The following is a 22,807-nucleotide window of genomic DNA, read 5'->3' on the forward strand; positions in this document are numbered from 1 at the left end:
AAATACATCATGTAAAATACCCCCTGATGTCGGCAGTTTTTTCTTTCATCCTCGCCAAATTCCCTTATGCCACTTAAATTATAAAGCTATCTGGTATACTCTAATACCAATGGGAGTAAATCACCTTGCTTCAAATGATGCCTTGTGTATCACTGGAATAAATACATGGAAATGTTCAAAACCTCCAGTTTAATATTTAAATAGAACATTGTTTGAGGGACTATTCTTACTCCAAAGTGGAAGGATATATAATAAAATTGTTAGTTTAAAAACAAACAAAAAAAAACATGTTTGTTTTATAAAAATAAATGAATAAATTGTGTCCGCTTCGCTTCGTGCCTCCAACCCAACTACAGCCGTATGTTAATGCAACACACAACGCACGCCTCGTTGTGTTTTATCACTTATTGTTGCATAGGATACTAGTACAGTATCTGTTTGTTGGGCTCAATATTGCACTGTAGGTATTTTGTTATCAGAATATTTCTACACAGCACATCCTTTACTCTTTTAAAAAAAAAAAAAAAAAAACCTCTACCAACAGTACAAGAACACAACAGAACACTACTGTCAATACTGAAACAAACAACAATGGCCTGCAGATTTAAAGTTTTTTCTGCTGCATGCTGGGAGAAATTTGTGGAAGAGCAGAACACAATTACTCTTACATTTAGTAAGAAATTATCTCAACCACCTGTCCTCAGTAGGATGTAAGGCAGTTTAGACCCTCACAAAGCAGAAGCTCGAGTGACGAGGTAATCACCCGACTCCACCTACCAAAAAATCTGCTCTTGTGATTTATGTCACCAGAAACCCTGAATAGAATTCCAGTCTTATTATACACAATTGGGTGAACATAATAAAGAAAAATGGCATCACTGAATGTTTGTAAAATGGATATGTAAAAAAAGTAGTCGTTGTAGTGGAAGACATTTAAATGAAGTGTGTATCATTAATGTTTTCTAAAATATATGACAGGAGGTTAAAACAAATGAGATTGCATCCATAGGGTCTGAATGCTAAAAGTATAGCATAGATGGTCCAGTGGTTAAAGAAAAGGGCTTGCAACCAGGAGGTCCCCGGTTCAAATCCCACCTCAGCCACTGACTCATTGTGTGACCCTGAGCAAGTCACTTAACCTCCTTTTGCTCCGTCTTTCGGGTGAGACGTAATTGTAAGTGACTCTGCAGCTGATGCATAGTTCACACACCGAGTCTCTGTAAGTCGCCTTGGATAAAGGCGTCTGCTAAATAAACAAATAATAATTAATAAATAAATAAGTATTGAATCTGCTTTAGAAGACTCATAACTGCAATCACTGAGTGATGTACCCAGTATTTAGTTAAGGCACAGCTATTAAGCATTACATTACCTTCACATAAATTATGTTACATGCCATAATCAGTACACAAAACCAATCAATATTCATTTAATTAAAAATCAGTTTTAGTAAATCTATCATGCAACTTATACTTAGAACACAAGTCCAGAATGCTGACAAACAATACATCTTGAGTATGGTTTAGAAACTTGAGAGAACAATACGATTGATAATGACTCCACCCCTATATTTGACAATCTATTTAAGTAATTACATCTAATCCCAGACTGTTGTTTTTTATAAAGAAAAATCAAGAGTAGATTTGTATGACTAAACATTTCAGAATAGCAGACAAGAGCCGCACTGCTTTATATTGTATAATACATTACTTATAAAGCTTATAGAAACACACCCTGATATCATCAAGTATATTGTTAATAAAATTGTATTTCCAGTAAATTAATTCATTTAATGATCTATTATAAACAGTCATTTTTTATTAATGTGTTATAAATAATATTAGACAGTTACTATCAATAACACCATGTTCTCGCAATACATTGCTTCAATAAATGCATTTGTAAGATACAGTCCACTGACCACCCACACGATTAGAGTGGCTTTGTGTGCAGGCCATTGTTCCACTTTCAGTAGAGAACTTTTTAGTATTTGTTTGTTTTGCATTGTTTCTCATCGTTCTCCCCCTCAGGGATGTTGATAATGGTTCAGTAAGTTTGAGGGCGTGTGAGCATCCTCTGATCTCACAAGCCTAAAGCCAGAATTGCTTTTACGCTGAGCAAACCAGAACAGAGGTTGGCGAGCTACCCATCCCGGAGAACAGAGATCAGCCCTGCTTTTTTATCCGCTCTGAATGTTCTCGGTGTCTGGCCAATAGGGTCTGCTATTGCGCGATGAGGAGGAGGAATCCCTGCCGGTTTCCTATCCCCCAACGCGGGGATAGCAAAGTTCGGCCCCTTTGCACAGTCCGGATGTGAACTGGCGCCGTCTAAGCTGTATAACTCATCCTGCGCACCCAGTGGCAGCGCTTTAACTAGATGAGCCACTCGGGGGCCCCTTGTTCAGTCATTCTGAGCATGTTTAAAATGGTACCTGTGCTGTCTTGATTTTTATCAGGCTACTCTGAAAGAAATCAGATGTCTTCCAAATGCACATAGGCTACAACAGGGAGGTGAATTATCACTTTTATAACCTACATGACATTATTGATGTGTCATTACAATGTTGTTATAACATATCCCTTGTTAATAATCACCAACACCTTTAATAACACATTTATATATGCTTTATGTCACAACATGGTGTAATGTGGCTGTGTGGTCCAGTGGTTAAAGAAAAGGGCTTGTAACCAGGAGGTCCCTGGTTCAAATCCCACCTCAGCCACGGACTCATTGTGTGACCCTAAGCAAGTCACTTAACCTCCTTGTGCTCCGTCTTTCGGGTGAGACGCATTTGTAAGTGACTCTGCAGCTGATGCATAGTTCACACACCCTAGTCTCTGTAAGTCACCTTGGATAAAGGCGTCGGCAAAAGAAATAAACAAATAATAAAGTGTATTTGTAGAATTAAGAGCCAGTGCCATCCAGTGGTCTGCTACATTGGATCAAGATTTCATTTGTTTTTCTGCCAATACACTCCAGTACAAAAGATGGTGCTGGCACTAGAGTCCTGCATGGGGTCAGGTACCCGCACGGCAGGCTGGGTTCGGGTCAGAATGTGAACTTTTTCACAGTTTGCGGTTCGAGGGCGGGTCAGAAAATGTCATTTTAAAAGGTCAGGCTCAGGTCTGAATTTGAATCACCAAAAACGTTTTCTGTCCTTTCAGCGTACCCGTCTGTACCCCTTTCCCAAATAACGTATTAGAAGGTAAATGTATTTCCTGCACCAAAGCCGGAGGTGATTAGGTAAGAGTCAGCTGACTAAACAGTGTTCTAAGTTTGTTTTGCGGCTTGTTTGATACGTTGCAAGATCCTTTATCACGTCTGCTTGGTGAGATAAAAAACGTCTGCGGGTGAGGTGAAACAAAAGATAGCGCGGGGTTTATATCATGTAGTGGATAATAGTTAGAGAGGTAAATCACAAGTGTGGAATTCTTTTGGAATCATATCGAATGAAAATAATGTACATGTGACTGGGTCAGTTGCTTGTAAAACCTGTCATCTTATTTTGTGTACAACAGCCACAAAACTGGTACATCATCTCTGCGAAAGCACAGGTGTAGCTCTCTTTCAACTGGTGGCACGAAAGGAAGAGACAGGTATGTCTGACAAAATGGCTGAGTGGATGCAGGTGCAGGGGTGATGCAGTGTGGTAATGAAGCAGACAGAGAGGTTTAATCCAGTTTGGAAAATAATACATTACTATTGTTCTTTGTATCCAGGTCTGGTGACCGATAACAATAATACTAAACAATAACGGGTTTGCAGACCCAAACAATAATAACCCAGCACGTATCCACCTCACAATTATACACACATGGTCACCAGTCCTGGGTGAGTGCAGTAGTGCTCGTGGTGGGTAATACAGGTGATAGAAAGTGACAGTAGTGGTGCTGTTCCGGCTTTAGTGCTGGCCCTCGGCGACAGCTCCAGAATTGTGTTAGCCGTCTATTGTGGTGTAACAAACAGGACGATTACACACAGACAAACAAACAAAAAAACACTCACGAAATGCGAAGGAACAGATTACGATTCTCCGTCCACTTTTATGCTGTCACACATGACCCCTTGGTAAACGAGTGCAACCGCCTCTTCAATCTGCGGCTGCCACGTCGTTTCCCTTCCGGGTCAATGAGTTATTGCAACAAAGTCTCACCCCCTTCCTGGCTGGCCGACTTCCCTTGAACCCTGGGAAAGAACTGTCAGACCAGCCCGTCCAAGGAACTCTGTTCTCACTGCTTAGTGCCCTCACAGGTCGGGAGGGAGATTTACAACCAAGAATCATTGTATTTCTGTCACAGTATGTTATAGTACAGTAAGTAGAGATAGTTAATATGTTACTATGTTAAAATATATCCAGAGTACTAGAGGGAGCTACTACGCTGTATAGCCTATTGTTTGCGGACCACCTGATTATTATTTTTTTTTGGATCTCGTGGGACAACACAATAAACAGTATAGCTATAGCTGTTTTAATGCAATGGGTGGGACTGTTTCTGTGAGCAAAGTTATTTTAAGATTGGAGTTTTAAAGAATGGTTCTAGTTTACTTTTCATCAAGATGAATTTCCCGAGAGCAAAACGGATTGTTTTATTTTTAAATTGATAATTACAGCAGGAATTGATTTATGTGAATTAATAATCTGTGACGTTACATCCTTGAGGTACCAACACAGTCAGAGCTATGAATCTCCAGCTAGAATTTTCATTTATAAAACAGAATGTTTGGATGCTGCACGCTGACTGGCTGATGTTGAGGATTGTTTTGCGTGGAAGAGCTTATTTTTGCTGAAGCAAAGTTCGATTAATACAGTATCAATACACAACCTATTAAACTCGCAATAAATATACACACTTTTGTGAGAGGTCTTAGATTTTAAAAATGAGTGACATTCCTTTCGTCACATTTGATCTTTTCGGCAGCATGACAAGTGGCTAAAATTACAAGAAGCAAAACCTCAGTTGAAAAAAAACAAACAAACAAGAGAGACACAAAGCTCTAACAAGTGAACAACTTAGTGAAATAAAAAATAAATAAATGCTTCAGCAGCTGGTGTTTTTATTGATTGGATGAAACAAAGAAATGGTAAATCGACTTCAGAACAATTTGTCTTGAAAATGTAAATGGTCTGTTACGAGAATTCTCTGCTTCAGTGCTAGTCACGAGAACTCAATTTCTATCTTACAGGGTTCTCCCCAGGAATTCTGTACAGCTGGGTGGAAAAGCATTATAGCGGGGGCACTTTCAACAGAAAAATAACATTGCCTTACCTTAAATATATAAGACAAAGAATTTGAATAATAATAATACATTGAATGATGAATAATAATCCACCTTAATTCGTACACAGGCTACACTGCTTCATCTATTCCCTGATCCTTTTTGTGTTTCTAGCAGAGTTTGCACATCATACCACCCAATTCCTTGCTGTAAAAAAAAACCATCACAATGTTTCTTTTTTTATGCACTGCCCCTCTTGCAGTTCTTTCAATTTGCTGTCTACAAGTTTGCTGACTATATCGGGTTGCTCTTTCATTTTCTACATTTTCTTTTTTCATCACCATTTCGGTTTGGTAATTTCCACATTCATTGTCACTATTTTTGCTTACAAAATAATCGGTTATTTTTTTAGCAGTCATTTTGACGTTTAAGCCTCCCAAAGTCAGCTCTGTTTACGGAACGATGAGAGCAGCATGAAGGCGCCATTCATTTTAATTAATTACAATAAATCTGACATCAAATTTTGACTTCAGTGGTTAAACGAGTGTGACGCATATCTGATTATTTAATCTGATTTGACGTGTATGTAGGTGAGCATGTTGTAATCTGCCCTCTACCACCCAAACAACCTCCCGCCCTGCACATACACACACACACACATTTTGTACAAAGAAAAAATATGACTTGCGTTTGAGGAACTGTAAAAAGGTACGAGGTCAAAAATATATAGCTGAAAGGACTGTTTTAAAATAAGTAGGCTTCTATTTAGATCTACTGTAGTTGGTTTTGTTGGTACAGTACTATATTTTCAACAGAAGTAGTATTTTAATTCAGAACGATATGATTCTGAAAATATCACTTGCCAAAAGAGATGACTGGACATGTGGATTGTAATGCAGTACACACTTTTAAATCTGGTACGTATTGAAGCAGTATGTAAAATTTCCCATTAACGACACAACAGCAAAATGAAATCAAAACGTTACCCATGCACAAAACTACTTAAAACATACACAATGCAATTTAGCAAAAAACCGTATCCAAAGTCAGTATTCATAATTGCAGAATATAGTGCTTGATAAGGCCCTAATGTCACAGTTCACTTGCAAATGAAAATGCACAAAAACAACTAAAGATCACAGATTTTAAAAAAAATGCATCCCGGTATCTAAAACTGTTTATGATTAACTTTTACATCACCGTGCCTTGTCTCGTTCGCTTTGTTTTTGGAGGAAGTGCTGTGTAACTGCAGTGCACAATAAAGACAGACTGATTTGCCATCCCAGAAAAAAGACCAAAAACGGTTAAACAAGTCAATTGTAACAAGTCAATTGAAGAGCTGGACTTTGTTTCAGAAAACTGGTGACGGAGTTGGAAATCAAGGATGACGGTTAAGTGCATTGATTTGTTACATATATATATATATATATATATATATATATATATATATATATATATATATATATATATATATATAATGGGGATTGATTTTATTCTTAATACAAGGACGGTAAAACACGACTGACATGTATCTGAGTGTCGTATATCCGAATGCTGACTGTAATGACATTTTTTTTTCAAAAAAACAAACATATATATCTGTTTTATAATCTGGATAACACACTACAGGGCTTGTGCATTGTTTTGCATAAACATACAGCTTTGTTGGTTGAAGGAACTCAGCTTTGCTTCATGCCTCCAACCTAACTACAGCCATATGTTAATGCAACACAACGCACGCCCTGTCATGTTATCCCTTACTTTACAAGCTGCTGTACTGAGTGCACATGAGCGCAATACACCAAAAACTCCCAGTAGTAAAGAATACATTGTAGACACTCCAAACCTATATATGATGGAGAGTTTAGACCTTTTTAAACATTCTCCATGTATGCACTTTCTTCCTGCTTCTGTAGCTGAGTTTAAGGTCTTTTGGGGTTTACAATAGGCTATATAGACTATGCTGCTGCTTCTTTTCTGTAATTATGTAACCTCTCCAAGGACTACCTGAAGGCAGCTGGCAAAGGACCACAGATTGAGAACTGCTGGCCTATTGTGTAAACTCAATCTGTGGAGAATGGTAGAGATATCTGTATGTGAATGTGAGACCGTGAGAGAGTCAGTCGATGCAAGCAGTAGGTGAAGGACAAACACTTGCGGGTTCAGGTCGGGTTGCAGGTCTTATTAAAGCAGATCAGGTCGGGTCGTGTGTAAGAAAACATTTTTGCCTGTAGCAGCGGGTCCAGTTTGGAAGCAGGGACCCATGCAGGACTCTGGCTGGCAATAATAATATAAAAAATGTTTTGCAGATCTAACCTACATTACATATTCCAATGGCAGGCAACCAAAACTCAAGAGTAGCTCCTGAACTCATTGTCAAAGCAATTAAAAAGAGACACTCTTAATGATTGGAAACATTATAAAATGGTACAGTAAAAAAGAAAAAGAAAATGTATTTTGAAGCTACAGTAAATACTCTGAGATAACTGTGATCTTTCAGGCCCCTGCCTATCCCTTAAAGTGTTCTTTTGGTTACCTTTCAAGAAGAGATAAAAAAAGGTCACCTACCTTAAAAAACGTCATTGTGGCACCATCTTCCACAACACCATATTCTATTTTCGTTTGTTTAGCCAAATCGTCTGCTGAATCTATGGGCGATTCCATGCGTTCCACTGTTAGAAAGGCGGCTAGGTTAGCAGTATATGAAGAAATGATGATCAGTGTGAAAAACCACCAGATACCCCCAACAATTCTGGTGGAAAGGGCTTTGGGCATGAGCTCAGAACCTAGCAGAAGAGAGGAAAGGGTGTTAAATCACAAGGCTTCAAAGTTTTACATGCTTGCAGTTGTAGTGTAGGCCATTTGGCATAATCACATTATAGCAGGAAAGGACCAGACTTTGTAGAAAGACAGCTGACTAGAGTGGACAGATAAGAACCAAACTGGTTCTGGTCTGTATAGCCCTGTATAATTTAAATGGCTGGCCCTTTCAAAGAGGTGAATGGCCTTGGTGCTTCTGCATTATTTTCAATTCAGTATGTGTCATTTAAATTAAGGGTGTATCAAATCTAAACAAAATTCTTTGGCATTTTTGCAAATCCATTGGTCTATTTAAGCTATGTTCTGGAAGTCTAATTGAACAGTGCCATTGAATTGAAAAATACAGCCTGAATTAAATGAAGGTTTATGGCACCGCCATAGCTATACTTTTTAATTGTTGTGATGCCACCACATTTTTAATTCACGTCAAAGTGAAACCAGACAAATGGTAGCTTCCACTAGCCAATATCATGTCCAGAACTCCATGGAACCATGTGGCTCATTAAATATGTTCTGTTTTGAAAACTTTTGTCAGAAGACGTTGTTAATGGGTCAGAATGCTATTGATTGCCAGAATGTTCAGTGACAGATTCATTTCTATTAAACTGGCATGTCCGTGATTTAGCCTATTCCAAATTCAGTCCAGGACCATCTTAGGCCAGCCTGGTATGTTACTATTACCCCAATACAGGGAATGTGCAAATAACAAGGGGAACACATTTGTCATCTAATTAATAATACATGGCAAAGTAGATAAAAGGGGCACATTATATCATGTCAAGACTACAGGCAAGGCTGGCCTTTTTTTCTTAGGGGACAAAAAAAACATGCATCAGCACCCTCCATGAATTGCTTCTCCACAATGTCATTTCTACTGTAGCAGTGAGATTTAAGCCATGCTGGAAAGAGATATGCTGTGTAATTTGTATCAATTAGACATCTCAAGTCTCTGTCCTCATGTTCAAGGACTGGTACTCTCCTGCCATCTATCTGAATTACATTTCTAAATAAAAATAAATTGAAATCACTATTTTATAGCTGACCTCTGAATTGACATTCTTTATTGTCCTATAATGTTTTACATTCTACCCTATGGTAACGTACACTAGTGTAAACTGGTGTAATCCTAATAGCTAATTGTTTGGTTCTGGTATGAGGTGAGTTGGTAAGTACATACCTATCAATTCCACATACCACAGCCCAGTAACAAACACATATATATTTTAAAAATTATTTGTACAACTAGCCATCTAGCATTGCCAGTATCAGCACACAGAAAACACATTTTACACAAATTACTTCTGTAATTCTCAGTAGTTGCTGGAGTTGACTGCTGAGATTTAATCAAACAGTGAGTTCTCCAGTTAATACTACAATCACATTTAAACTACGACCAATTAATAAATGATTTAATTGGGTGACCAGTGAGGAATGATATGACAAGATTTAGTGTTCCCAAAAATGTAGGAATCTAAATATTGTAAAATAATAATAATGATAATAATTACATTGTTTTTCAGGATCAGTTTAAAAAAAATGTAATTGTGGATATGTAATCTTTAGTTACATGCAGTAAAAGGAAAAGAGTAGATGCGTCTCTGTTTGTGTGGTCTGGGGCAAATTCAAAGGGGTTTCTATTCAGTTTAAGAAAAACAACTAAGTTGCATTCTGGTAAATTCATACTTGAAGAAACGGGTAATGTGGAGCGTGGGAAAGGCAGAAAGCGTAACATTTCTGTACATTTTAATGAATTCATTTCTGTAAGTCTGGGTCCTGGCATGAACGACTACAATGACAACTTCCCAACAGTCCATATTACCACATGTTGTTCAAGAAGAACACTTGGACATGACAGCCAACTCCAGCTCCAGACGTCTGCCTAGAATGCTGTAAGGAAAAAGAGAAATATACCTTGCTCCTTATGCTCCCTCAGCCCTGTCAGGCTCACAGTTAGACATAATAGAACAATAAGAACATTACCCAGGATGCTCAGCAGTTCAGACTGTTCTTAGAAAAACAACACAGTGCAAAACCAGAGACTGGGGAAGAAAGAACAGTGGGCATTTCTGATACCAAGGTCACATTACCACAAGTTTGTATCTTACCCATGTACCTGAGAGATGGTACCACCTACTGTAGGCCACTGAAACAGAGCCTGGTTGGGGCTGACTGTCATGTACCCAAGGTAACGTCATGTCCAACACTACATCCCACAGTTTTCTGGGGGCTAGCAAGCCATGGACAGGGGGGCCTCTCTACTATGTAGTCCTGTGCAATGATAGGGGCATGCCAAAAGAAACAGTATTCTTACTTAGCCAGTCTATAGAGGGCAAGCCTTTATTTTACAACCACATCTTCTCAACATAACTAAGTTTGCACCCCTACCTGCAAAACTGTCTTTGTCTTCTAGATCCAATAGATCAAAATCTAGTACAATTTAACAAAAATGTACTGCTGATGAATCCATTGCTGATTTTTAGAGAATAAGAAATATTGTCCAAGAAATGATTCAAATTGTGTTTAGAAAACTAGCTTGAAAATGTTGGAAACAGTTCAATTATCCCCAAGTATTCCTCTCCTTGCTACACCTTCGGGTGGTTGCACCTTCAGGATGGCTTGGATGACCCCCTCCCCAATGTTCCTAGACAAATTAGAGTAATTTCTAGTCTGGTCTTGACCCTTTGTGGCGATAAATGTCACTCTATAGTATGTTGTATGAAAAATCATGTTACTATGCGAAATTGCATCATACGGCATGCATACAAGTGACATAAATCGCTGTTTGCAACCACATACAGAAAGGTAAAATAGCCTAATGAGTCATGAAAGGTAATATGTCTGCCAATGACTGTTAAATCCTATGTATGCTCCATGCCATTCAGGGAGTGGCAAGTTAAATGCCACAGTGAACATGCTAAGTTGTCTGTTAAATCAAAAAAACATTTTATTTTATACAAGGGAGCTCAAACGAATTCAATATGTTGCATTAGACAGGAGGAAATGCAACATTTTTAGCATGCAGTTGAAATATCTGTACAGAATGAAACTTCAGTTTCATCACAGGAGTGTCACTTTATTTACTTATTAGGGACTCAAACTAGCTGAGAAGATGTGATTCCTAATTACAGAAAACTGAAGGCTAAGAAACAGGGTACTGTTCCTTTTGATTGATAGAATACTCACCTGTACCTCAAAAGGAATAGATGACATTGCATGCGTGAGTGACAAATGATTACCTGCCCTTGACTACAAATACCCTGCATATGGTATTGCTTGCATCTAAAGTTCCCTTTATGCAAGAAAAAAAAAAAAAAAAAAAGAACTGCTACTGGCTACATGCACAGAGGCACCCATGCAAGCATTGTGCGCCTGATAGAGCAGTTACCCCCAGCAAAAAAGTGGGACATGTGCCCAAAGGGAGGAGCAGGCTGAATCGTGTACCTTGCTGCATGAGAGCTCCAACTCCAAACCAGAAACTATTTAGCAAGGTGAAATTGTTTTCCACCATGTCCGAGTCAGGATTGCATGGGTGGGGATTATACCACTCATAGGGGCTGAACCTGTGGTAATTGACAAAGAAGAACAGATTTTAAGCAGATGAAGAAAGTGTGAGAACAAAGTCCATTAGCCTGTAGAAACAAAGGAAGACCAACAGGTTAAATTTAAAACAGAACAAATAGAAGCAATAGTAGCAATAATACTAATAATAATATTAATGATGATAATAATAACTATTCAAATCGAAGGATTATCTTCAAATTGTGAAGAATAAACATTTCTGTTAATGAGCAATGGCAAGCTATCAAGTTATTAAAAAAAATATATATATATTTTTTAATTGTGCAAAATGAGATGTACATTCCTTCGTGTATATTTCTGTATCATTGTACTTTGAATATAAAAATATTTTATTAAAAGAAAGAATTGCCAATCCTTTACACTGTATAGAAATGCCCGCCAGACTCGACATACCAGTAATATTTATCTTAAAATGATAAATATTTCCCAAGCAATGGGGAATTAGAGGGAGAGAGCATACAAGTATATGTAAGAAATAATATTACGGGGGCCTGAATCTGGTAAAATTCAAAAAAAGGAGAGAAAGCACTTTTGGAAAAAAATAAACTGTTGTTACAGTGCTACTATATATTCAGTCAGTTACGGATACAACAAATGATTTACAGCAAGACTAAGGGGTGGGGATTGTATTGCCCATTTTTCCTCACTCAGACCCTTTACTTACTAAATAGTACAACTGGGGATGGGGAGTTTGTTGTAGGATAACTTCACTCAAACTACTTGCTCACTAAATATCTCGGAATCCCTGAATAGATCATTGTCTGATAAGACACTGTTGCTCAATAGACTTTAAAATAAAATAAATATTAATAATAAATATCACATACATTCTCATTTGTAAAACACATAACATATTTATGGGAAAAAAATATTAGTGTATCATTCGTATATAAACCCTATTAAATATGCCATATATAATTATTAGTGTATCATTAGTATATAAATCCCATTAAATATGCCATATATAATTATTAGTGTATCATTAGTATATAAATCCCATTAAATATGACACACAAAATTGTATAATGTAATCTAACACTTAAGGTTCCATGCATGCCAATCATTCCAGCTATTAATTATTCAACAAAGTTTAACAAAACTATAGTTTTAAAAATACAAATCTGTAAAGAAAACCTCAAATCATTAAAGCCACTCTGTCAAAGAGAATGCAAATCATACATATGTTTGAATTAAAATGTCTCTGTCACTTCAAGAAAAGTAATCCCAATAATCTTTCCAGCGCATTAAAATTCAGTAGATCAAACACTCCATTTTCATCATAATCTTATCACAACATTAGAGTACCCTCCATTCGTTAAAGCATGCCCTTTACATGCCAAGAGATTTTTCATTTATTTCTCTAAAGTAAAAGTGACATTACATTAGTGAAGGTTGATTGGTTTACAATTAAATATCATAACCTGGTTGCTTTTCTGTTGGAGTGGTAGGATTAGGACATTTTGAAGGTTTCCAGTGCCCGGTATTCTAAAACTGGTCCTTTTTGCTGTAATAGTACTTTGCAGGTTAGCTAATGTAATGCATGAGCATACTGAATTATCTGCTCTTACATTAAGATGACGAATGTGTTCCTGTTTACAGTAATCTTGCATGGAAAGTATTCCCCAAGTGCCCCGGAGCTATGTATTATAAGGGTATTGTAATTACAACAAGCAAAGAGATTTTCTGTTTTGCACCACAATAGGGAGTCATCATCTTACCCAGCTTGAGCAGAGTTGGGAAACAAAAATGGGGTTATGCATACAAAAAATGTACCTTCGTATGGTGCGTGGTGGACCTATTTTGGTATGTAACATGCTGTGCTTAATTGTCAGTATAATCTGGTAGAAATAACCTTTTATTTATCTTGGGTCTTCAGTGTTGCTTTAGCAATATGCTGTGCAAGGTGAATGTCAAGATGACATGTAACAGTCAACAGATGACAGAATCAGTAATCTACCCACCACAGAATGACTGCAGAATTTTTAAATCAGGTTTCTGCCTCAGGACCAGAAAATGATTTTCACGAAACAAAAAAAAGCTCCGACATCATAGAAAATCTACGTTTTTCCGTGTTATCATAGAAAATCAAACTGGAAATGTGATACGAAAAGGCCGGCCCTGGTCCCGGATTGCAGGCCCTGGGCCGAATCGAAACAGTGGCCTCAATCTAGGAGCATTCACATATGAGAAAAGGCGGCCCTGCAGCGGCCCTGGGCTGCCTTAAATCACAAGTGTGAACAGGGTCTTAGAAACCTATGCAGCTGATACCAAATACCTTTGCATGAGACTGGATTTAAATGTCTTCGATTAAAGACTACCAGATAGCAGATTCCACATGTAAACGCATCTTGCATTCCACAAGTCATTTGCTTGTTTCAAAAGCGATCAAAATAGTCTAAAGTGAAACACTTTGTAACATGGTGAGCAGAAAAAGAGGAATTATGGGTTATAGACCAGTTTGTAGTGATATTTAAGATATGTTGGATAACAACTTTCAAGCTGTATCAATCAATATTTAGGATGGGTCAAGCAGTGCAAGTAGTCAAAAGCCCAACATGCAATGTATTTCATGGAATCCCTCTGCAATTTTAGTTTAGGACTTAATTACAAGAAAGTGTGTTCAGCAAAACAAAAAATGTTTTACATTTTTGAAGCAAGAAATATTTTTGCTGCAGCATCAGAGATATGGTAAACCTCAAGGTACATGTGTAAGTACACAATAGGACTTAAAAAATGCAACAAAAACGAATGGATAACAATTTGATTAACTGAAAACCTTCAGAGAACTTACATTACAGTAATATACTAGCTTAGTATGTATCTAGATTCAGTGACAATCCTGACTGACAGTGTCAATGATTTGCAGAACAGGGGAAAAAACCAGAGTAAGTCCATGTAAATCTAGAGAGATAGCTATTTTATTTCATAATTAGAATCTGAGAAATATAAATGTACTTTTTTATTTAATATCCCTGTTGTTTTATTCTAAGAAACATTATTGGTAAAATGTTTTAGAATAAAATATAGTATTTATTTGATTTTTACTTCCAACATCAGCTGCTAAAATACATTGTGAACATTATTGTGCCATACTAAAACTTACACTTCACACTTCAATCAGATACTTTGATCCAAACTTTTGGGAACACTGATCTTACTCTCTACACGTTTCGTTTTTCCAGCTTAAATCCATTTTAAGCCCTCTTACCTGTTGTAAGAAGAAAAACTGAAAGGGTCAGATAATCAATTGCCCACAGATTCTCCTGAGATACAGATAAGCAGCAGATATGGCATCTTCCAGTACAAAGACTACCCATTTAAACTCCAGTGAGAATACCATATGATCTGATTAACACATCCAGGTTTAAAAAATAACACTTTTATAAGACTCTATTTTGTTAAAAATGATGCACTTAGCTAAATTAATAATTAAATGTGGCAGCTGAACATTAAATTAGAAATACAGGAAACATTATGCACATGTCTAATAAAATATGCTGCTGAACAAGAAATTACTATTATAATAATCTTCCTCCGTCAGACCAGTTTGATTCAAACACCAGCACACTTTCTCATTGAGAGATAATCTGAAGATCTAATCATACTGTTGTATTGTCATCTCTAAATTAAGATCAGTCTTGGCTGTTTTGAACTCAAAATCATAAGCAAACATATTGAGGGTATTGAGAGTGAGATACTGATGAATAACACCCCTAAGGCTGGTGGGATGTAAGAGGCTGACTTTGGGAGTGCAGGTCATGAATCAACTTAATGTAGATATTTGTGGAAGTGGCATGCATAATAACAACAACAACAGTAATAATAATGCTCCTTTACCATGGGGAACTATGTGGATCTAGGTTTACAGCACTTACCTATTTTGCGAAATATAAGGACCAACTGGCAGCCCATGGTCTTTAAGAACCATTAAACCACACAGGCTACATAATACTTTAATATTATTTCCCCTGCTATACCTAGCCTGCACTGAAGGTACTTAACAAGTTTCCCAGTGCAATGTGTTAAAAGTTCACTGTTGCGTTGTTCTTTTTAATTCATGATTTCAAATAAGCCACATTATATTGAGGTATGCAATTATATGGAAACTAGAGATCAAATCTTTCCAAAGCATTCATTCTGCCTAAGTCTATTTTCAAGTGTATAATTTTGACATAATTCTAGTTTGCTAGGAAGGTATACCCCCCAAATATATTAAGCCCTGCATACACGAGGAAAGATGTTGCCAGACAATTTTCCCTTGTTTATGCTCGATGTTTCCAGAAACACGGAAACATGTTTCCCGGAGTAGACATGGGTTCTACTTTGAGAAACATTTTCAAGAAACATTTTGACTTTGGCCAATCAGGAGAGACTCTGTGAGCATGAATCATCGATCATGTGACTGTGCTCGATGGCGACTTCTACAGATGATGGCATGGTTTGGAACCCTGCTACAATGAATAATTTTATTTTATTGTACACTGACACATTGCAGTGTCATTTCAGGTTATTCATGGTCCTACAAGCCTCAGCAGCTCCTCAAAAGTGTCTGGATCAATACAAACAAAATTGCAATAACTTAAGATATTATTTAAACATAGCTTGTTTCAATTATTATGGTATGCTCTTCTCACTACACAATTTAGGATCAAATCTCTTGTCCACATGACTGTTCCTACTCTTTCTTCTTCTTTTACGAAGTTTGTGTAATTATAAGTGCTGCACCAATAAGGATTTCCTCCATTTGTGGAACATGCGGCAGTAATGATCACGTGCTGCTTAAAAAAGTTTCCAGACAATGTTTCCTACTAATGTTTCCAGACAATGTTTCCTGCTAATGTTTCCTGACAATTTTTAAGAAACATGTTTCCTCATGTATGCAGGGCTTTAGACAATATTCAAAAAGCATAGAAGGGTTTTTCTACACTGGATATGATACTTCAGATTCAGATAAATAATGGTTGAAATTGTATACACTATTATGATACAATATAGCAGTTACACTGATACCACTGGTAACCTGTACATGTCTATAGAATTGTTATTGCTGTCGCTTGATCTCAGGATTGTGATACTTCAAATGATATACACAGTAGTAAATAGGTAAGAGATTCCTGTAAGGTATAGGCATTATTGTAAAAAATAAAATGTCTGTTCTGTATGCACAGCACACACATACATTGTTACTAATACAAACATATTTTTACTTTGGACAGATTATATTTTATATATTGGTATACTGTAGGATACATACAGTACATAACATAAAAATGGCAGGGAATCAAGTAGGTAAAGGGGTGTAATTTAGGTTGATCTAAACACATTTTTCTGGTTTTATAAAAACAGATGGAGGAGATTATACTTTGTATTATAATAAAAATATATTTCAATAAACCGTGCATCAACCTTTATATAAAACAGAGTGGCTTTAAGACTGAGAGAAAGAGAGAGAACAAAGGTCATTAAAAAAAGAAATAAAAATGACTAGTACACGAGAAGCACTAACTTTTACAAACCATTTTTGTTTGCCATTGAAACCTTTGTTCAAAGTTTTCCTTTTTATTTGTTAGGTAGTAACTGAAATCCCAGACATTTAAGCAAAAAATCTACAGCTTTAGCCGTTGTGACCTGGCAGAAAGAGTTTTGGGGTGACCCCGCTTGTAAAGGATTTAAAAACCAATGAAAGGAATTAAATGCTCCACTGGAGCTTTACAAATCAATTAGTTTGCGGACTGGCCAGTGTAACAATTACTGCAGAGGTTTTTTTATTTTTTTTTAATTTAATTTTTTTTACTTTCTATTGTGATCATCAATTTACAATACACTACAAAGTCTAGCTAAAATATATTCATATTAGTGCTGGGACAAATATGCTATGCTGTCTTTGCCTGCGTTCAGAGCAATATAATGGCTTTTATTATTTTTTGAAAAACGAATGAATATCCAAACAAATGTTTAAATAATGAGCGAACATCCAAATATGAAAATCCTGCGTTCATCCCAGCACTAATTGAGATAGATAGATAGATAGATAGATAGATAGATAGATAGATATTTGTAACTTGCTGTTGGATCTTGATCTCTCCAAATTGACTTGTCTTGTTTATTTGTGTTATTTCTTTATAGAAACAGCTGGGTTCTTAGGACTTTCTTTGGAAGTATTAGACCCTATTCACCAAGCCTTGACTTAGGAGTGATTTTAAAAAATAAAATTTCAATGTCTGTTTAGATGTATAGAAATACTGTTTGATATTAATTAAATCATTCTAAACTGATGGCCTCTTTATAACAGTCAAGAAGTGTTTACTTTATACTTCATCACACTATTTTATTGATAAAAAAGGCATTGATAAAACATTCTGTGAATGCTATCTTTAAAACAACCATTATTTCATCCAAAGCACGTGGTTGTTAAAATACATCAGCTTGTGCCAATCGAATAGAGTTCCACCTATTTCAATGGCCAAATCCATCAAAGCGTTTAACACTTAGGGGTAGGTGTACTAAGATGAGCATTTTCGTTGCGACACTTAGCAAAGTAAACATTTTGTTGTATGTACAAAGAGAAAATATGTTCATGAAAATAGCCGCAATAAAACTAATTTAAATATTTGTTGTGTCTTCTTAGCAAGATCTCTATTGTGAGAGTTGTTGTTCAAATAAATAGTGGGAGCTAAGTTGTGGTTTGCTGCAGCAGAGGGTGATCGAAGGATAACGTCTATACATGCATGGGTACAAGAATCAAAATAACATTGTTTTTGTTAAATGTAAACGTCATCTGTACAATGTTTTCGGCTCCATCTTCATTTTAGCTATTTTAATACTGTTAAATGTAGCTATTTTAATACTGTTGTATGTTATATAAATAAAAGGCAGTTTAATCACATCAGATTCTACAGTGGGGCTCCCACCTTCACCCTAAAATAAAAAATGTGTTTCTATCAAAAAGCTTTTCATAATCACACAGTAGCTCCTCGCTAAACCAGACAAGTCTGTCTGACATAAGGAGATGTCGCGTTTAAAAAAATACAATACAATTGTACACAAATCTACAGTGCTCAATGTATTTTAAATGTATAAATCATTGCGCTGAAATAACACTAATGCGTTTTGGGTAGGCTAAACATTACATTATGAAAAAATATAAATCTGTTCAGTAGGCCTATACAGTATGCAGTACAGTAGTAAAATCAAATGAACACCTACCGGTATGGTAACACAAAATAAATCATGCTGCTGCATTGTACACATTGGTGTACAGTCCAAATAAAATATTATTTTAAATTGAAACTAAATTATTTTAGCGGGTGTTTTCTTTTAAATTATTATTATTAACTTGGCAGCCAAATGTATACTGTCCGTTTTTATTTTAATTAGTCAAGGGTGCAATGCTAAATTTTGCACGTCTATTGCTCCCAACACATTGGGAAAACCAGAAATGTCACAGAAATTTGTTTTCAAGGCTTGTAAGTACACAGTGCTTTTAGGGAAAAATAGATATTTGGCTGTTCGCCTCAAAAATGCATTGAGCACAACTAGTAACGCACAAGAAAAAGCAGACTGGGAAATGCCAGCAACAATTGCACTGTTTAAAACATGCTTCTTAACAAATTGATGCAATTGTAAGTGTCGTAATTGCCTGCAGCTTTCGTACATCTCATTATTATATTTGAGGACCCTCATGTGCATCCCCTTTTTGTGAATTTATGTGAATTTATGTAGGAATGCCCATAATTACATATTCATCATTTTTGAACCGCAAACAAAAAATACAGCCACAAAGCATGCCTTAAAAAGTCGCAAATAGCATTGCACTTGTCTGGCACGTTTCACCCAGTGTTGTGACAGGTGCAACACTTTAGTAAACCTACCCCTAAAACTTTTTTTCTCTGTAGCAGCAGTTTGATCTGTTTTCTATAATATGTATTGCTTTTTAAATAGGATAAACAGAACACAACGGCTTTGCGTGGGTAATGCAGCCCGTTGATTATTTTGGAGTGACACACTGCCTTGTATCCTCAGTGTACTGAACATCAGCTGTTTCTTTATTATGTTCTACAGTACATAAATACAATTATGGGTTACATAACATTATACTTTCTTTATGGAGCCCCTAAAGATTCAAATAGTTGGATTTAGAACCATTTCGACCACACCTGGAAAGTACCCAGAACATGTGATTCTCCAGCACCACCACATAAAAGTTTACATAGTAAAGAGTTCAAGAGAAAGTTAAGTAAACTTGTTTCTATAGAGAACACCCAGGAACCCATTTAGTCTGTATGGGGACATTTCTCATGATTCATCTATATTCTGTTTTGTGTGTTTTCATAGTTTAGAAGACAAACTATGATTAGTTTTTTTTTTTTTCATAGCACATACAAAATCTGCATTTGCACTCATCTGCTACATCACAACATGCATTGCTCAATAGTCTTCCAATGTTAATTAAATTAACTCATGTCATTTAAAACCTTTCATTGCATGCCAGCTTAGGCCATTTTATGTGCTTAGCCTCTAGTTTATGACAGTTATAAAAAAAAAGAAAAGAAAGAAAAAACAATTTCAGGGGAAATATTCATGAACTTACCCAATTCTTTGTTAAAAAAAAGTTTGCAAACAGATAGGTGCATATTCTGAACCAACTTAGATGACAGTTGCAGCTTTTCTCTTTGGTATGATCATATCGCCAGTAACATCGGAAAAGGCCTTAACTCTAGAACTCTCAGGCTTCAGATGTATTGTTAGGATGGCCTCAAAGTTCCAGGGTTAATAAAATTTTATTATTGTTATTTTTTTTTCACCATGCTTCAAATGCTAACCTGGGACTATCAGTCCTCTACAACTCCAGAGGGTGAATTTCACTGCCATACAACAAATCCCTAATTGAATACTATTGGCTGAAATAATAGGCTGGGATGGGAGTTCAGAAGCCTCTGTGGAGGTACACAAAACATCTATAGCTAGCTAGCTCTTCCCCCTCCATCATAATTAGGGCTGTAGTTTTTCACCTGTAACAATGTGTTTTAATTCTCTGCATTTCACAGTTTAAAAATAGGTATTTCAAGATATTTCATGATTAAACATAATATTACTCAAGGCAAAAAATTAGCATTGTCACATTCAAAATGGTCAATTTTCTCTAGTTATTAAGCAAGTTTTCCTAAATATTTAAATACTTACTTGAAAAACAGTAAATGCTAAATTGTAGAATATTTATTTTGTATATCCACCTTTTAAAGACATTATATTTTGACCAGCAGTGACTTATCAAATAAAATAAAAACTAGGGCTGTCAAATAACAGATATCTTCTGCGATTAACAGATACACGCATGTTAATCACTGTCCTCTGTCTTGTCCCTCTTAGCATACCGTAATAAATTTAGTGCGACACCATTTTGATACACTCAAGTGCATGCCAGGATTGAATGAGTGTAGTCATTGTTTGCATATGAATTTAGTCACGCAACCTCAATATGTAGCAAAGCACTCAAACTGAAGGACTTGTGAATGTGAAGTTTTTTTTTTTTTAAAACCTCACTGTTCATTGGCTAGAACACTACTGTCATCTACTGTCAAAGTAAGTTCCAGTATCACAGAAGTACATCTAGTCTGTTGTACCACCTGCGTGCTAAACATGCTTTCACTTCTCAAAATACACTTTCTATTCTTTCTTCTGCTACAGACAACAGCAATACAATGACAAATCCATCAGTTTCAACAAAGTACTCTTTTAGAAATTCAGAATCTCTGCAAACCCATGAAATCAAGCTAAGTAAGATACTATAACCAGTGCTGTTGCAAAGTGGATAGCTACTGACTGCAGACCCGTTAACATTTTAGTTTTGTTTTATTTCAGTAACCACATTTATTTGAAACTCAGTTACTCAGTGAATGTTTTGTTTTATTTAGGCAATTTAAAATAATTTAAAATTATTATTATTATTATTACACCGTGTAACAAATTTTTTTTTTTTTTTTTGTTCCTGGGTAGTAAGTGTTATTTCCTAATTGCTTATGCCTCAAAAGTATAGAAAATGGCTATTATTCCCCACAAACTTTGCTTTTGTGACCAGGACAGTGATATTTTGAAATTGACCTATTTTCCAGAACATTCCAGATTCAGTGCTGAGTAAACTTGGAATAACTTCTAGAACTTTCTAGAACTTTCCAGTGATATAAATAGTAGTATAAATACAGGGGCCTTAAGCCCACCAGTTCAGTTTAGTTCCAGCTGCCTAAGTAGATACATATCTGCATTTTTCTGAGATGGCATCAAGGTCATAGGAGACTTCAAAATGGTGGCATTCCTGATGGGTCTCCAAGGCGGTTTTACCAAGTTTCCCTGCTATCTTTGCCTTTGGGACAGCAGGGACACCAAGGCGCACTACCACTGGCCACAGCGGACCGAGTTCTCTGTGGGGAGGAACAACGTCAAGTGGGAGCCACTAGTGGACCCCCGGAAGGTGCTGATGCCACCACTGCACATCAAATTGGGCCTTATGAAACAATTTGTCAGAGCTCTAGATAAGGAGTCGGCAGCCTTCAAGCACCTTCAAGACTTCTTCCCTAAGCTGTCTGAGGCAAAGGTCAAAGCCGGTGTCTTCGTCGGACCACAGATAAAGAAGATCCTGGAGTGCAATGAATTCCCCAAGAAGCTCACTAGTAAGGAGAAAGCGGCTTGGAACAGCTTTGTCGCAGTGGTTCGGGGCTTCCTGGGCAATCACAAGGCCAAAAACTATGTGGAGCTGGTTGAGACTCTGGTGAAGAACTACGGCACAATGGGCTGTAGGATGTCCCTCAAAGTCCATATCCTTGATGCTGATCTTGATAAATTCAAGGAGAACATGGGAGCGTACGCGGAGGAGCAAGGCGAGTGCTTCCACCAGGATATACTGGACTTTGAACGCCGCTACCAAGGACAGTATAACGAGAACATGATGGGAGACTATATTTGGGGGCTGATTCGTGAAAGTGATTTACAGTATAATCGTAAATCTCGAAAAACTACTCACTTCTAAATCTTTTGTAGTCATTTTTGTATTACTTTAGTATAAATACATGTTAATTTGGATTCATATGTTGTTTTTTTCTGACTTTATGTGAACGAAAAGACACAAATTCGCCCGTTTTCTCATTGGAAATAGGTAAATTTCAAAATATCACTGTCCTGGTCACAAAAGCAAAGT

At 36.7% G+C, this 22,807-nt stretch overlaps 1 protein-coding gene across 1 annotated transcript in view; it reads right to left on the reverse strand.

Moving 5' to 3' along the window:
* LOC117410621 (glutamate receptor ionotropic, kainate 2) overlaps positions 1–22,807 on the reverse strand; it is a gene marked incomplete in the record, with an annotated part of 207,397 nt that overhangs the window by 44,164 nt on the left and 140,426 nt on the right. Inside the window, 2 exon segments of the mRNA XM_059025657.1 lie at positions 7,786–8,003; positions 11,479–11,597. Coding sequence (XP_058881640.1) covers positions 7,786–8,003; positions 11,479–11,597 — 337 coding nt within the window.

Source organism: Acipenser ruthenus, chromosome 6 (assembly GCF_902713425.1).
Source record: "Acipenser ruthenus chromosome 6, fAciRut3.2 maternal haplotype, whole genome shotgun sequence".
NCBI classification, from domain to species: domain Eukaryota; kingdom Metazoa; phylum Chordata; class Actinopteri; order Acipenseriformes; family Acipenseridae; genus Acipenser; species Acipenser ruthenus.